General features: G+C 47.7%; 7 protein-coding genes across 7 annotated transcripts, besides 14 other annotated features; 4 read left to right on the top strand and 3 right to left on the bottom strand.

Moving 5' to 3' along the window:
- Positions 1–437: 437 nt before the first annotated feature.
- Positions 438–458: a microsatellite.
- Positions 459–1,992: 1,534 nt separating this feature from the next.
- On the bottom strand, positions 1,993–3,062 carry PVX_089290 (ribosome biogenesis protein NEP1, putative; the record flags this gene model as incomplete). Its single annotated transcript, XM_001614897.1, has 1 exon — positions 1,993–3,062. Exon 1 carries the CDS (start codon positions 2,686–2,688, stop codon positions 1,993–1,995), a length of 696 nt encoding a protein of 231 aa, XP_001614947.1. The 5' UTR covers positions 2,689–3,062.
- A 144-nt stretch (positions 3,063–3,206) lies between these two features.
- Positions 3,207–3,236: a microsatellite.
- A 74-nt stretch (positions 3,237–3,310) lies between these two features.
- Positions 3,311–5,241, top strand: PVX_089285 (hypothetical protein, conserved; the record flags this gene model as incomplete). The annotated part of the gene is made up of 1 exon (XM_001614896.1): positions 3,311–5,241. Exon 1 carries the CDS (start codon positions 3,553–3,555, stop codon positions 5,239–5,241), a length of 1,689 nt encoding a protein of 562 aa, XP_001614946.1. The 5' UTR covers positions 3,311–3,552.
- Positions 3,707–3,786: a microsatellite.
- Positions 4,754–4,776: a microsatellite.
- Positions 5,242–6,459: 1,218 nt separating the features above from the next.
- On the top strand, positions 6,460–7,639 carry PVX_089280 (60S ribosomal protein L22, putative). Its single transcript, XM_001614895.1, has 3 exons — positions 6,460–6,923; positions 7,102–7,233; positions 7,378–7,639. Exons 1-3 carry the CDS (start codon positions 6,753–6,755, stop codon positions 7,483–7,485), a joined length of 411 nt encoding a protein of 136 aa, XP_001614945.1. The 5' UTR covers positions 6,460–6,752; the 3' UTR covers positions 7,486–7,639.
- Positions 7,530–7,567: a microsatellite.
- Positions 7,640–7,836: 197 nt separating the features above from the next.
- Positions 7,837–7,856: a microsatellite.
- Positions 7,857–8,774: 918 nt separating this feature from the next.
- PVX_089275 (protein transport protein sec61 beta 1 subunit, putative) lies at positions 8,775–10,159 on the top strand. Its single transcript, XM_001614894.1, has 4 exons — positions 8,775–9,156; positions 9,366–9,447; positions 9,594–9,707; positions 9,921–10,159. The coding sequence occupies exons 2-4, from the start codon at positions 9,401–9,403 to the stop codon at positions 9,997–9,999; spliced, it is 240 nt and encodes a 79-aa protein (XP_001614944.1). The 5' UTR covers positions 8,775–9,156; positions 9,366–9,400; the 3' UTR covers positions 10,000–10,159.
- A 68-nt stretch (positions 10,160–10,227) lies between these two features.
- Positions 10,228–10,377: a microsatellite.
- Positions 10,378–10,541: 164 nt separating this feature from the next.
- On the bottom strand, positions 10,542–12,040 carry PVX_089270 (hypothetical protein, conserved). The gene is made up of 4 exons (XM_001614893.1): positions 11,504–12,040; positions 11,233–11,318; positions 11,006–11,063; positions 10,542–10,889 (listed from the first exon to the last, which is right to left on the bottom strand). Exons 1-4 carry the CDS (start codon positions 11,573–11,575, stop codon positions 10,782–10,784), a joined length of 324 nt encoding a protein of 107 aa, XP_001614943.1. The 5' UTR covers positions 11,576–12,040; the 3' UTR covers positions 10,542–10,781.
- A 127-nt stretch (positions 12,041–12,167) lies between these two features.
- Positions 12,168–12,199: a microsatellite.
- Positions 12,200–12,294: 95 nt separating this feature from the next.
- On the top strand, positions 12,295–14,116 carry PVX_089265 (hypothetical protein, conserved; the record flags this gene model as incomplete). Its single annotated transcript, XM_001614892.1, has 2 exons — positions 12,295–13,762; positions 13,977–14,116. 2 exons carry the CDS (start codon positions 12,295–12,297, stop codon positions 14,114–14,116), a joined length of 1,608 nt encoding a protein of 535 aa, XP_001614942.1.
- Positions 12,328–12,358: a microsatellite.
- Positions 12,911–12,936: a microsatellite.
- Positions 13,527–13,556: a microsatellite.
- Positions 13,777–13,796: a microsatellite.
- Positions 14,117–14,397: 281 nt separating the features above from the next.
- PVX_089260 (RNA polymerase II mediator complex protein MED7, putative) lies at positions 14,398–15,155 on the bottom strand (the record flags this gene model as incomplete). The annotated part of the gene is made up of 1 exon (XM_001614891.1): positions 14,398–15,155. The coding sequence occupies exon 1, from the start codon at positions 15,094–15,096 to the stop codon at positions 14,398–14,400; it is 699 nt and encodes a 232-aa protein (XP_001614941.1). The 5' UTR covers positions 15,097–15,155.
- A 220-nt stretch (positions 15,156–15,375) lies between these two features.
- Positions 15,376–15,397: a microsatellite.
- A 190-nt stretch (positions 15,398–15,587) lies between these two features.
- Positions 15,588–15,679: a microsatellite.
- Between the last annotated feature and the right edge of the window lie 28 nt (positions 15,680–15,707).

The raw sequence follows: 15,707 nt of genomic DNA, 5'->3' as shown, positions 1-15,707 counted from the left end.
GAGCTTTTAAATGGGGCAACAGCTTAAATAGTGGGGGGCGAGCGGAGATGCATCTCCACACGTGGAGGAAAAAACAAAAGAAAGGAGATACGCAGATAGATCGAGAGTGAGACACGTTCACTGCGTTGTTATTCCTGGACCACAACAACACAATGTCGTATTTTTTTTTTTTTTTTTTTTTTTGGCCTTCCCGCAGGACTTCAACCAACCGGTAAAAAAAACAGTGATCGCAAAAAACATAAAGGTTGTGAAAAAACCTGAAGATATAAATACAACTCCGAAAAAAAGCGAAAATGAAAGTGCGGAAAAAGATCAAGCCAAAAAGGAAGTAAACAGCACAGACGCCAAGTCTAAAACTGCGGCAACTGATAGTAAAGGGAAAAGCGGTACGGACAGTAATTCACAAAAAAATGCGGATGCCAGTAAAAATGCCGCGGACAACAGTGGAGGAGACGTGCAGCTGGGGTACTTCTCCTGGCTGTGGAGGTACTTTCCCAAAAAGAAGACCTGATTTTGGAAGGGGTCGCCGCGCCCTGTGGTGGAGAAGAAGAACATGAAGGTGAAGCGGTTGTACGGCGGAAGCGCGTTAATGGCGGCGATCGCGATAATCGCGGTAATCGCGGTAATCGCCGTAATCGAGGCAACCGCGTCAATCGTGGCAGTCGGCGCAATCGGCGCAATCGCGTCCGTAGCGGCCGCGCGAGCAGCAAAAAATGCGGCGGCAGTTTGACCGAGCGGGACAAATTCAGTGAAGGTGGTGCCCGCCAACGTGCGTCCATTCAGTCCCTCCACGTTGCGTGCCTTTTCGGCGAGTGTTGTGCACGCGGAGGTGCATTTGTGGCAAGCGAGCATGTCAGTGCGCATGTCAGTAGGCATGTCAGCATGCATGCAACTATGCATGTAACTATGCATGTATTGAGTGCGTGCCTGCATCCCCCCTCTCCCCCTCACCTTTTTTTTAAAATTGACACATATATATATATACATGCGTACGCGCGCACGTCCGTACCCATGTGTGCATATATGTGCCTATGTGTGAACCCCTTTCCCCTCCCCCCCCCAAGTGAGCATATTTACACAGTGCATATAACGTGTAACGTGCAACGTGCATAGCATATGCAGCCAGCAGTCTATCATATGCCATGCACAGGTCACGCCCTTATGATTCCTTTCATCCCCCCCCCCCCCTCCACAATTATCATGTTCATTCCTGTTGTTATCTCGTCTAACACGCCTACCAAGGCTACCACGTCTACTACGTCATTTTATGTTAATCTATGTTACCTTATTTTGCGTCATTTTGAGTTTTTTTTTTTTTTTTTTTTGCATTTCCCTTTTTAAAACTCCTTTTTTTTTAAAAAAAGATGCTTTTTTAGTGCCGTTAAGACTTTATTCTCCAAAAAAAAATAAAATAAGAAAATGAAAAAAAGCGGAAAAGGAGTGGCGCTCACGTGGGGAAGAAGCGGTCACTCAGTTGCCATATACTTGCTACATGCTTCACACATGCTTCCCCCATTGGATGTGCGCACTAAACCGCCAATCGTACACAGTTGCTCACCCTGAGGAGGTGCCATTCCGAAGGAAGGCTTATCAAAGTGGTTGAAACGAAGTTGGAGTGGGAGGTGCGCCCTCGAATTGGGGCACAACACAGTATTCGGGGAAAGTGGAAAAAAAAAAAAAAATAAAAATAAAAGAAACAGTAAAAAAGAATTCAAATAAAAAGGAGCAAACTTCACACTGCTACAACGCATTTGTAACTCGCGGTGGGGCAAATGAAACTGTTTGCTTTCCTTCTTTTCAAATGTTCGCCGTGCCGACATCGCTACGTGCGCAATGTCCGATGTTGCGTGGGCGCAAAAAAATTTAAAAAAATGAACAAAAAAGGTTAGCAATCGAGGAACCGCAATCGGTGGTGCTGCCGTCAGCAGGGGGACTCCACCGGTAAAAAAAAAAACCTCACCCCATCCGCCGTGACCCCTCCGCAGCGACCCCTCAGAAGACGCCCCACAGGTTCTCAAACTCCGAGCATATGGTGGAGCAGCACGTGGCGGCACTGAGGCTGAACTCGGAAATGCTAATGTTGTCGTCCAAATTCTCAAGCTTCGTAATGGGGTTGGAGTAGGCCACGGCCCCAATAAAAAAAGTGACGGGCATATTTTCGTTCTGGAAATTCTGAACATAGTCAGGCAAATGTACTTTCCTTCCCTTTACAGACAAGCCAATTTTTTTTCCATTAATTGGTAAAATAGCATTATAGTCATTTTTCAGAAATTTTAGCAAGCACAAATTTTTTTCATTTGCCTTTATTTTATATTTCCGTAGGAAGGTGACCATTAGGGATTCAAACTGGTCATACGTTTTGGGGATTTTTAAATTCGAAGAGACAAAGAATAGCTGATTGTCATGTGTTTTTATGTAGACTTGTAAGAGGCCATATTTATTTAGGGCACTTTCTAAGAGGTGAATTAGGCACTGGTGTAGGATGTCGGGTCTGAAGTTTCTAATTTCCTCTTCTTTTTTTTTGTCTCTTAACAAGTGCTTGTGCTTCATGGAATTGGCTAGCTCGTAAATGTACCTCTTCGTTTCGATTAGCTGCAAGTGGGCCCCCTCAAGAATGATAATGACTCGCTTCTCCTTTTTGTCTTCCTCTGCAGGGGGGGGTGATGCCCCTCGTTCGGGGGAGCTCATCTTGTTCGGCAGCAATGTGGAGTGGGGGGGACGCTATACCTCGTTGTATCTGCGGTGCGCAAGCTGCTGGTGGGGGGAGGACGCCTTCTCCACTCAAGGCTACATGCTGTCCCGTTTATCGCCCCTATTGTGGCGGAAAGCAGAAGGGAGCGGGAAAAGTGGTTGGTTCGGCGAGTTCGGCCAAGCTTAGGTGGCTCGCAAAATGGGGAAGAGAAACGACGCGACGTTACAAAAATGGGAAAAAAAAAAGTCACCTATTTTATGCGTATATAATCGCTCTATACCAGCTGTGGTTTCTTTTTTTTCCCCCCCAAAATATGCTATATCGTAGGGGCGACCTTTTCTTAGGGAACTCTCTTTCACGGGGGGGGGGTAAAAATTATTGAAGCAACAACTTCGGAAAAGAAGTGCATGGTGGGGTAAATTGCCAAGTGCAAAGCGCCGCCTGGCAAAAGCAGAGGGGAGAAGCAGCAACGGTGATGGTAACCATTGCGGTAACCATTGCGGCGCAGTTGAGGAAAAAAAAAAAAAGTGCAGCATGTTAAACGCAACTTCTCTTTCGCCTGAACGGTTCATAACTTTTTGCAAAAAAAAAAAAAAAAAAAAAAAAAAATGGCTAGCCGTCACATAGGGTGGCCACAAAGGGGGGTAAAAAAAAAATACACCAATTGGTTACATTCATTTATGCAAGCTTCCTACACAAATTGCGCATCCGGGGGGATTTAACACAAAGGAGAAGCTGTCACCTCCCATAAAGGTGGTACCTAGGGAGGGGATAACCATGGGGGGGTGATAAAAAAAGCGCGTCAAATGGAAAAATAGCCCCCCAAGAGAATTTCCCCCCTTTTGCAGAATAAGCACAAAATGGCTAACTCCGGAAACACACGGATATACCACTTGAAGGCCTTCCGAGAACTACGAATAGTGACCCTGGAAAAGTATACGAAATTTGAGGAGGAAGAGGAAGAATGCGTTAAAGTGCGTTTACTACCCAGCGGAAGCGGTGTAGGACACAAAAGCGAGCACAGCAGCAGTGGCAGTGGCAACTTCCAAAACACGGCCGAAATATTTGGAAAAGAGTTAATCATTGATAAGGAGTACAAATTTGGATGTAACCAAAAATTTGCCATCTACACATTCACAGGATGCACAATTCAAATAAAGGGTCGAACGTTGCAGGAGTATGAAAGTGGGAACAACACAATGAAGGAGTACTTATCCCTATCATACACGTTGGATGCCTACCGAAAATTGGCAAAAAAAAAAAAAAAAATCGGACCGAGAGTTCTTATAACAGGAAATAATAACTCAGGAAAGAGTTCCGTTTCGTTGATCCTTCTCAATTACGCATTGAAATCTGGTTTCAAGCCGATTTACATCGAAGCAGATACCAAGTGTACATGTGACAAGGTCGAATTGAACAGGGGGCCAGGCATCCTCAGTTCCTTTGTATATGACCCTATGAATAGGATGAAGTGTGCACTTGATTATTATTTTGGCTACCTAGACCTGAATGAAGATATCAGTTTGTATTACCACCTGAATGAGTGCATAAGTAGCTGCGTCCACCTAATGCTGCTTAACAATTTGAACTGCGTCTCGTCTAGCGGCAAAACGGATGGAGAGCAGGAGGGCATTTACGCCGCGGGCTTCATTTTGAACGTGCCGTCCGAGGCTGACCACCACGTCATTAACAACTTGATTGAAATATACGGCATCAACATCGTCATCGTGATTGACAATGCCTTTTTGCACTACTCGCTGAAGGACCAGTACGGGGACGAGGCGGGGCGGCGCGGCGGTGGTGGCGGCGGGGAATACGGGGACTACGATCGAGAGTGCGGCCGAGAGTACGGCCGAGAGTACGATCGAGAGTACGATCGAGAGTACGATCGAGAGTACGATAGAGACTATCGCCGCGACTCCCGGCGCGACTCCCTGGCCGAGGCGCCCCGCAAGCCAACCGCTCTGCCCACCGCCGATGACCCAGCCAGGCGAGTCGAAATTGTGGGCATGCCCAAGTACGAGGGAGTGATCCCCTCGGATAACAACCGAGTGAGGTACTGCAAAAACCTGTGGTACTACGAATACTTTACGAAAGATATCATCGTGACGAAGAACCTGCACAGGAAGAGCCACGTCATTTCGTTCAAGTACAGCCTGACCACGTTCATACGACTGGACACCAACTTGGCGGTGCCCCTGTCGGCACTCCCAGCGGATGCCAGAGACATTCAGAGGGAAAACGTAACCGTCAGTTTGTATAATGGGAATGTTAGCAACCTGACCCACTGCATTTTGGGAGTGTCCTACTCGAAGGACCTTCACTACGTGCACCTGATGAACATGGCTGCGTTCGTGCATGTGCAGAGTGTGCGCCCGGTCGAATCGGAGATGGGCGGAGGTGAAGCACAAAGCAGTGCGGATGCGCAGGGCGGTACAGACGCGCAGAGCGACTACGTGATCGAAATTCTGTGCCCCCTGTGCGTCACCACGAAGAACCTCCCGCCCTTCTTCGTCGTCCCGGGCAACGCCAAGCAGATGAAGTTTTAGCCGCGCTGGAGGGAAGCGGTGGGGTGAAGCAGCAGCGCGGTGGTGTCATAACGCATTCATCCCCATGGTGGTTACTCACGCCCTACCCCCAACGCTGCTCACACAGCGCACCACCTGTGGAAACCCCCTTTTTTGTGATTTCCTCCCCAGCACGGGGCATCCCGTCAGCGTCGTGGCGGGGCACCCCCGTTCAGTTTGTTTCGTTTGTTTTTCAAAAGCAGTTTTTTCGAGCAACTCGTTAACTTGCACCCTGCAGAGGTGCTACGTGGCTTCCCACTTTGTTTCGTAAAAAGGCTGCAAAATGGAGAGAGGCCGCCTAGCGCGGTGCACAACCTGCCTGCGCAACCTCGCCACGGAAGCGGCGCCGGGTGGAACAATAAAATAGCGAATCAGTTTAGCGGTATCCTTACAAACGGCTCAGCAGGCCGAAAAAAAAAAAAAAAAAAAAAAACAGAAAATGTATGACTCCACATTTTTTGCTTCCTTCCCTTGTGGGGGACGATACACCATGCAGAGGAGAATCCCCCGTGCAGCCCCCATTTGGGAGGTATTAAAAAAAAAAAAAAAAAAAAAAAAAAAGCAAAGTGTTATTACTACTGAAGGGCCGGGTCGAATAAAAAGGGGGTTATATAATACCTATTTAGCGGAGCAGTATAACCATAAGGAGGCGTCCCCTCAGCCTTTTTTTCCTCCCCGAAAAAAAGGTAGCAATACGTTTTTGTAATATGCCTTATGTGCATACATTTGCGGCGTATGTCTGAGGGGGGCAGGGCGAGCTGGGCAACGAGTAAAGCGCATCGCAAGTGGGTGCTATTTTGCCTCGAAAAAAAAAAAACTCGCGTGTATGTGCCGCTCCGTTTTTGTACCCCCCGGGAGGCCCTTGCGAGGAACTCTGCGCAGTTACGATGCGACTATGCAATTAGCGCGATGTGACTATGCATTATCGCGATGCAACTTCGGCACTACTTCGGCACTACTTCGACGCTACTTCGGCACTACTTCGACGCTACTTCGACGCTACTTCGACGCTCTCTTGACACCAGTTTGATGCCCCTCTTTATTACCACCCCAACCGTTTGGATTTTTTTTTTTTTTTTTTTCCTCAATTTGCTCACTTCCCTTGCAACAATTCCCACGCGGCTCTCTGCACGCCTACAATAAAACGAAACGCAAAAAAAAAAAAAGCGATGCCCCCTCGCCGTTGATACCAACAATTTTGAACGATCAAAGTGGGAAAAAAAAAAAAAAAAAGAAAAAAAAAAAAAAAACATACACGTTAAGTGATACATATAAAACGTAAACAAGAGCATTCCGCACTGCGAGGTTCGCCTTCTGCAAATCAGCGTAACTTTTCATCCTCCTCTCCCTCCTCGCATCTTCACAAAGGAGTCAAACGAAAGAGCGGCACAAGAGCGGCACAAAAAAATAAAACTGACCGTTTAGGAAGCGCAAAATATATTTTGTGGAATTCTCCTTTAAAATATCCCCCTCCACCCGAATACCTAACAACAATGGTAGCCAAGAAGGAATCCAAAATTATAAAAAAACAGAAAAAGAAAAATGGGAAGAAGAGCAAAGTGGCTGTGAAAAAACCCAAGACTATGAAAAGCACCAAGGGAGTTAAGTACATCCTAGACTGTACCAAGCCAGTGAAAGATACCATCCTTGACATTAGCGGATTGGTAAGTCCCCACTGGAGATTCGCATGCGGTGGATGTGGCACGTTCGTGCATGTGAAGTGGGTGTTCCTATGAGATGTACGGGTCATTTGCCCCGGATGATCAGCTGCTTTTTCTTGCCTCCATCCCTGGAGAGTCGCCGTGCTGACCGTTCCCCTCATCTCCCACACCCCCTTTTTAGGAGCAATTTTTTAAGGACAAAATTAAAGTTGATAAGAAGACCAACAATCTGAAGAACAAAATTGTGGTCACCTCGGACGACTGCAAAATTTACATCACCGTGCACATCCCCTTCTCCAAGCGGTACATAAAGGTGGGCCCCCCGCAGCGAGTGACGACTAGCGAGTGACCACGATCGTGCGAGTAGTGTCCCTACGCATACCCATTCTTTACATACGTGCACGTATTTATCTTTCTATTTGTTCCCCTTTTTTTTGGGACCCCCCCCCCCCTGCAGTACCTGGCCAAGAAGTACCTGAAGATGCACCAAATTAGAGACTTTCTGAGAGTCATCGCCAAGGGAAAGTTGGCCTACGAGTTTAAGTACTTTCAGCTGAACAATTAGCCCGCGGGGAGACACATAGGGCAGTACGGGGCAGCACAGGACAGGCAAGCACACTCCGCGTGGCGGCGCACCGCACAACTTGACGGCGTATCTGCCCACTACGAATTGCCAACGATCAGCAGTTGCTCCGCGTGGCCGCATCGGTCTGTTCTCCGCTTGGAATGCTCACCTGTGTGCTCCTTTTGATACGCCGCCCAGCGGACTGCATTAAGGGGCCGCCGTACCGGGCCGCTACACTGGGCCGCTTTAATGGACCATTTTTCTCGCGAATTCTCTTTCCATCTTCATTGCCTTTATTGCCTTTTTTTTTTTTTTTTTTTTTTTTTTCTCTCCTACGTTCAAGTAACTGCATCCATTTTAATAAACGTTTAAAAAAGTCCTTCCCATTTTGAGAAATCGGGTTCGCCCATTTGCGTTTTGCGGCCCCTCGTTTGATGCGCAAATTATTGCGAACATGGGAATTAAGAGGTGGTCCGCTCCCCATTCGCTTGCTCTCAAATATGTGTGCACCTCTTTAAGACGGTTTGCACAAATGTGTTGCTGCTTCGCGCCGAGCAACGTGCACTTCAGCGGGAAAGGTATACCACATGGGGGGTATATACTCTACAAAAAATGTAACTCCCCCATCGGACGATGTTCCAGCAAAAAAAAAAAAAAAAACGGCATCATTGGATGTGCCTCTCTTTCCCACTCCCATATTGGCTCGGCGCCAGGTAGGTACCTCGGCCAAGTGCTCACCCGGAGAATCGCCTTCCCCAGCTGCGCAACAGAATTCCACCAAGTGGCCAGCTCAGCACTGGGGGTTATTCACCCCACCGGGGGGAAAAAAAAACAACAAACATGCGAATGGTAAAGAGAACAATAATTCGAACGAAAATTCGATTACGATTGCGTACTATCACCACTGCGACATGCAAGTCAGTCGGCACCCTTCAAATGAAGCAGAGCGCCGGACATGCGCGCGCTGTTTTACATTCCCCCCATATGAACGTCTGCACAATGCACATCGCGTAAGGCGGCCCTTTTGAAACAGGACTCCCACTTGTGTCGCGCGCAAAAAGGGGATATTTTTTCTTAACAATTTAACGAAGAACTTGCCGCATAATTTCTGAGAGTCGCATGGGGAATCCCCTACGGCGATTGTTTTTTTTTTTTTAAAAAATAAAAGGCCTCGAGGTAACCTTTTCCCGTGCTCGTTCATTTGGAGGAGCGACCAAAAGCGGCTATACGAATTGGCAAATGCACGCTGGGGTGATCTGGAAAAAAAAAAAAAAAAAAAAAAAAGAATTACACTTCTTAATATTTTAAGAAAAAAAAAAAAACAAAACAATTGCAAGTAGCCATAAACAAAAGGAACATTCCATCAAACGAAGTTGCAAAATAGGAAACGCGAACGAACGAGCGAAGCGCGGCGCGATCCAAAGTGACGAAGGAAGCATACGAGGGAACGCGAGCAGCCGCATTCGGTCGCTTTTGGTCGCTTTTGGTCGCTTTCGGTTGCTTTCATCTGCCTCCACCCGGCTCCACCGGCTCCACCGGCTCCACCGCCTCGAACGCCTCGAACGCCTCCAACGCCGCCATCCTTTCCAACCACCCCCGTTCACCTCGGCCAACGCGAAACGAAGAGAACTAGCGGACGCAGCAGGACGAAGCAACTGACCCCATTTAGAGGTTAGCAAGTATTACGAGCAAGTGAGAGTTCCTTCCCCCCTGGGGAAATATACCACCCGCTGCGCGATTGCCTTTCCCTGTTTGGGAAGTTGACGGCGCTGCTACTATTGTTTACGTGAGCTGTTGCGTTCACTTGCGTGCCGCCTACCGCTCTTGCTGCCGAGCTCTTGCGGGATATCACCCCCACTCCTCCGCGTTCCCCCGTGCAGACCACTCCCTTCCATAAATTAACCACTTGAGCAAAATGAACAGTTCACCTGTTATCGTCGGTGGTATGAGAACCCCCGCCAGGTTAGCCATCTGATATCACCGCAAGTGGAGGGCCCCCCTCCTCCTCGTCCTCCAGGGGGAGTAACCCCCCCTACTTGGGTGTTTTTGCCAAGCATAAAGAAACCAACCCCGCAACGTAATTCACATGACGTTTTCCCCCATGACAGACGAAGACAGAGCACAGCATCAGCATCGAGCAATTCCAAGCCGAGAGGAAGCAACAGTGGAAATACCAACAGCATCGTCAAGTTCTATGGAGACGACTCGCCAGGATTTAAATTGTAATCAAACGGGCGCAGCTGAGCGTACCAGCGGATGTGCGTTGGGGGCATCTCTGTGCGCGCCCTTGTGCATTCCCATGGGGTGCATACCATTTGGCATGTTCGTCTGTCTCCCCCCCCATTCGTACATATAAACCGTTCGCATGCGTACCCTCACGCGGATGCACTCCCGCGCCATGACTCACTTATCCCCCTCCCCCCCCCTCGTTGTAGAACCCCCCAAACGGTCCTCATCTCCACGCTGATCTTCATGGCGACCGTAGTGATACTGCACATTATTAGCAAAATTTAAAAAAAAAAAAAAAAAAAAAAGCACGCATGTATGTACACACGTATGTACATACGTACTCACGTATGGGTGTGCATATGAATGTACGAAGGAAGACCTTTTTGTTTCCATCCCCCTGGGCAGATTTAGGGGGAACTCTCCCTGTGCACATATATAACGCGAAAATGTGAAGAAAAAGGAAAAAAAAAAAAAAAACTGTTTGCATGTTTTTATCGATTTAGGGTCCAACAACTTGTTCATTTATTCAGTTCACCATCTGTGCAATTTTTTTTTTTTTTTTTAGTTCACCAGAGTTGTGTTGTTATGTGTGTGTCTGTATGGGCAAGTGCGTGGGAGAGTCCTCATCCCTACGTGGAGAACACGAGGCCTGCTGCGCTTACGTGTGCCAAAATACACAGACAAATGTTCCCATTATGTACACCCATGTGTGTTTTTTTTTTCTTTTTTTTTCCATTCGAACGTAATGCTAAGCGTCCTTTTTTCCACTTCGTGTGTGCCTCCCTCCACTCCTCTCTTTTTTTTTTTTTTTTTTTTTTTTTTTTTGTTACATTAAACAAAACAGGTGCTAATTTAAATATATGTTCAGGCATATGGCGGCAGATTGAGGCGCCCCTCCAATTTGACTTACATTTGATGGGAAACCCCCCTTCGGATTGAGGTGAAGAAAAAAAAAGAAGGCAACGTTGTGGGGTGTGGTGAATGCTAAGCGGTTCGAAGGTGTGCTCCCCTATTTTCACACTCTCATTTTGTGTTTTGTGCTTTTTTTTTTTTCTTTCTTCCTTTTTTTAATCATGCAACGATCTGTTCATTTCTTCACTAAGGATTGCATTCTGCTCTTTGACCTTTTTTGCCTTTTCCAAGTAGAGGGAGAAGTAGCTGTCTAGTCGCGGCATCTGCACGGAGGGGGGAGAATTTTTCGCTGTCCGCTGGTGCGCGTGGTGGTATGTACATATGGGCGTGCTGGGTACCCCCCTTTGCTTGCACAGTACCCTCTGCATCAGCGCATTACCAGCTTTTCCAAATTCAGGACCTCCTCTTCGTTCATCCAAGTCAGCTTATGGTTTTGGCTGCATCAAAATTTTGGGGTTAAGGGGGGCGTCACAGGTGAGTGGGCACGGGTCGGGGGGCACCTTCGCCCCCTCAGCACGCAAGCGTTACGTTGGGTAATTACGCAAAACTTCTACATTTGGCAGTTTCGCTGTGAATAGTTTATTTTATTTTTTTTTTTTTTCCCACTTGTCGACAAAGCACAGGAGCGGTTCGTCCTTCCCATCCTCATCCCTCTTGCCGATAAAAATGAAGCTCTTCTTCCCTGAGGGGAACTGACAGAATGAGGAGATGCGGGGATGCATTACATGCATGAACGTATAAAGGGGTTAATGTAGAATGTTCCCTCCATTGTGGGGATAGCAAACGAAGGGAACGATCTGTTTACGTGCCGGTGTGTGCAGATGAAACTTCGATGTGTATAAACGCCAAAACGCCCTGCTTACACGTATATGCTCACCTTTATAGTTTTTATTTTATTTTTTGGAGGCCAGTACATGAACCTTCTGTGAATTTGGAAAAGGCTCACCATGGTGTTCGTGCCTGTGTCTGTACATTTGCCCCCGAATGGCTGTGAACATGGCGCAGCTGTTTGTTCCTTCGCGGAGGGGCAGCGTATTTCCTTGTGCTACGCCATTTATCGGTTGAGTCGTCAAGGCTTAGCCGCACAAAGGTATATGCACGTCGTATGTACGTATGTATGTATGCTCTTTGCACATGCCGCCTGGTGGTGATCAAATTTGATCGCAACTCGCTTGTGCAGTTTTGGCCACGCCGGCGACTTTGAAAATACAAACGGGAGTGCGATGGGGGCCGCGCCTCAAAGAAGCCTTGCTGTCGACGTTGCTCTGGAAGGAGTGCCAATTGGCGGTTTCGCACAGAGCTGCTCCGCGCACGCAGGAAAAATAGCGTTATGTGGGTGGAGGTCGCGCCAGCGTAACGCTTCTCTGGCCACTCGCATATATGTGCGTATGTATGTTGGCACCTCTATACCCACATGGTTATTTATTTTTTGGGATTTTTCCATTTTTCACGTTTTTTTTTCCGTTTTTTCCCCCCTGCGAAAAACGCAGCACGATGTTCCTGAAACTGTGCCAGGGGGGCCTCGCCCGAAGGGTCGCAAAGACCGTGCCGCGCGCGCCCGCGCAAAGGCGAGAACCGAGGACCTTCCGCTTTACAACGAAGATGAGCGAGCTGCACACACAAAATGGAGAAATGGCTAGCTGCGAAAAAAAAAAAAAAAAAAAAATTATGACCTGTTCAGGCGATTTTGCGGAAAAGGGAAAAAATGCAGACATGCATTTGGAGCGAGTGGAGCGGCTGGAACGGCAGGATCAGCATGAACGGTGGGAACCGCTTTATGTAGACCGGACGGGGAGCACCACCTGTGAGGGGGACGCGGACCACGTAGGGGAGGCCCCCCCGGGGGAAGAAAACACGTTCGAGCGTGTTAACATTAAAGAGGTGCCAGACGAATACAAATTTATTTTCGAGAGGCCGAAGCATATCGCACACGTGGATGACGAGCCAGTGGTGAGGAGACCAGGATGCATAATAGACATAAAAACTCTGTTAAGAAACAATTGGACCTTCCCAGCGGTGGGATTTAACAGCAAGTTAGAAATCCCTGTGTACAAATTTGAATGCAGCCCTGATGACGAAAATATAAAGTACGTGAGTGTGCCGAACGATATATTCGGCTTGCCAATCAGGCCGGACATACTGCACAAGTGTTATTATTTTTACAGAACTGCCCTGGCAGGGTACACAGAGCGAATGCAGCTGTACAAATGGGAGTGGCCAGGCAGCACGAAGAAGTATAGGAGTCAAAAAAAAAGTGGAAAGGCCAGAATGAATTGGAGAAAAACGTGTGGAAGATATTTGGGAGTGAAAAATCATCCCCTCAGGCCATTCGACCAGAGGACCAAAATAAACAGAAAACTTTTGTGGAGGGGAATGAAAATTATTCTGTCAGCCAAATTTGCGCAGGACCAAATAAAAGTCGTAGACAATTTTTTAATAAAATCACACAAAACGAAATATGCTGTAAAATATTTAAGAAACATTTTGGGGAACAACTGCAACAGCGCTTTGCTTGTCCACGAAGGAAAAACAGACGTGAACGATAATTTTTTTTGGGCGTGTGCAAATATAGCTAGCGTTAAAAGGGAGAATGTTCAGGGAGTAAATATTTATAATTTGCTGAAGTATCGATTTGTTGTCTTCACATATAAAGCATTGCAAAATTTAACTTACGAATTGAAAACGTATCCACACAAAATGAAGTGGCTTCCTACCTGTGCTACTCCCGACAGTTGTGCGGCGCCCGTACCAGAGAAAGTCAAAAATTGGGATATCACTTGGAAGGAAAAGAAAAGGAGAAATAATTTCGCCTTCTTTGATAAAGAGGCTTTAAAAAAAAATATAGAAGAGTGGAAATGGAGCAGCGATTTGAAAGGCGCTCTTAAGGTTAAGAAGAAGGACCCCTACATGAATTTCATTTTGACCAAATTTTCCTGCCATGAGCCCCTTCCCGAATTTGTTAAATATGAGTACCTCTTCAATGTTGAGGACTCTCTCGAGGGCGCGCACGGGGACGTTGCCGCGGATGCTGCCGCGGACGCGGGGGGCATCCTCGAGGAGATGCTCAAGGAAGACGACGAGGACGACTGCTTGGAGGGCCGCTCGGCGTTGTCCGCGCTAGGCCTGGGCCCAGCCGGTAGGCACTACGCAGGTGTGGAAGTGGTGCGGTCATCGTTCAGCTGTGGAAGTGGTGCGGTCATCGTTCAGCTGTGGAAGTGGCGCAGTCATCGTTCAGCTGTGGAAGTGGCGCAGTCATCGTTCAGCTGTGGAAGTGGCGTGGTCATCTCTGCGCCGCGTTCTCGTTTCTCTTTTGCGCCCCCTCATGTGCGTGTCCCTCTTCACCTTTTTAGGAAACGACCGAGGAGAAGTGGGCAGGGAAGGAGCCCACGACGATGCCAGCGATGGTGACAGCGATGCAGACAGTGATGATAGCAGCTATGGTGACAGTGATGGGGAGTACCCCGATGAGGAGCTCCCCCCGAGCGCGTAGAGAAGCGCAAAGAAGTGAAGAAGATAACTGCCCTAACTGCAAGACGAGACAGGTAAGCGGTGCAACAGAGCGGCGGTGCAAAGGAAATCCCAAATGAGTGTCGACACAGCGAGCACTCTCAACTCGTGTGTGCTCAAATGTTACATCATTTCCGAATGGGTGCACCCCTCCAAAAGGTCTAAAAGGAGAAACGTCAAAAAAAAGGAAAAAAAAAAAAAAATAAATAACAACACACGTGGATAACCCTTTTTTTACGGTGGATCCCCACCCAGTGCACCGAGCTACTGCACAGTCAGCTTCCTCCTCCGTTTGGGACTCCCCCCCTCGTCATCTTCCTCAATCGCGCGAGCGGAGGAGAAGTTCTCCTGAACAAAATTTATATAGCAGTAAATGCGAAGCAGACTTAACTTCATCTTGTCGATGGCTATCTGCCGTCTCTTCAGTTGCACCTTCAAAATGTTAATGACGTTATTAACACCCTGGTGGTATCTCAGCTTGGCTAAGATGTGAAAGAGATTTACGTGCACCTTGATGAGCATTTTTATTTTGGTCTTATCATCCCGTCTGTTATTTACAATGTCATCGAAGAGGTCGAAAAAGGATTCTTTATATTTTTTAAAAAGTTTAATGAATTCATTTTTCAAATTTTTTTTCACATCATAGAGTAACTCATCACTATCTAAGTCTTCCACTCTCCTCTCCACTTGGTGGTTAATCCCAAACACGTTGTAGTTACTTTTGAGTGGCACTGGTGGGGGTCTCCCCAGCATCAGTTGGCATGTTTTTCCGCTGTACTTTTCGCTTCCATCGATTGGGGGCTGCACGTGGGCGTTCTCTGTAACGTCGTAAATGCTGTACGGCGGTTTCATGCCGCTTAGCAGATGGCGAGCCTCCACGTGGCCCTCCTCCTCACCCGCATCTACATACTCCTGGAAGTAGTACGGTGGCGGGGGGTAGCCTGACACGTACTTATCCGCCATGGGTTGAGATGCGTCAAGGGAAAGGCAATGGAGAGGCTCGAGGCGAAGCAGCAAAGGGGAAAAAAAAAAAAAAAAAAAGAAAACACAACTTTGGTGGAATAACTTCAGTGGGAGGAAACCAAAAAAGAGGGAAAAAAAAAAAAAAAAATTCCCCTTTTAAGCAATTCTGCTGGGTGTACAGAAAGGTTAAGCGGCACACCGAACGAGGCGGAGGTTTATAGTGCGCTGTTGAGGAGGCACTAGGGGGCCGCAAATTATGCACATGATAATTGCACAACGCGTAACGCTGCAAACGGGTGATAAGTTACCCTCTTTCCCCTTCAGAGTGTACCTGCCTGGAGCTCTCCCTTCACGCAACAAACTCCTCAGCGGAGCGCCCGTGCCAAAACGGACCAGAGTGTTTCCTTCCTCGTGGTATGCTGTCACGCTGATGTGTGACGAGATTGGCGTTAACCCCCGGGGGAATCTGCCCTACCGGCCAGACGTCGTAATGAAGGTGCAAGACGGGATGACGCACATGTTTAATCCTATTGAGAGGAGAAGTCCGTTTGAATTTCTCTCTGTGCGACGCGGGTCTTATCTACACTGCATGGGGCCGAACTGAGCGAGCG

This window comes from Plasmodium vivax, chromosome 5 (assembly GCF_000002415.2).
Source record: "Plasmodium vivax chromosome 5, whole genome shotgun sequence".
NCBI lineage: Eukaryota > Apicomplexa > Aconoidasida > Haemosporida > Plasmodiidae > Plasmodium > Plasmodium vivax.
Note: the sequence above shows the minus strand (reverse complement) of the source record. Positions and strands in the feature narration are given on the sequence as shown.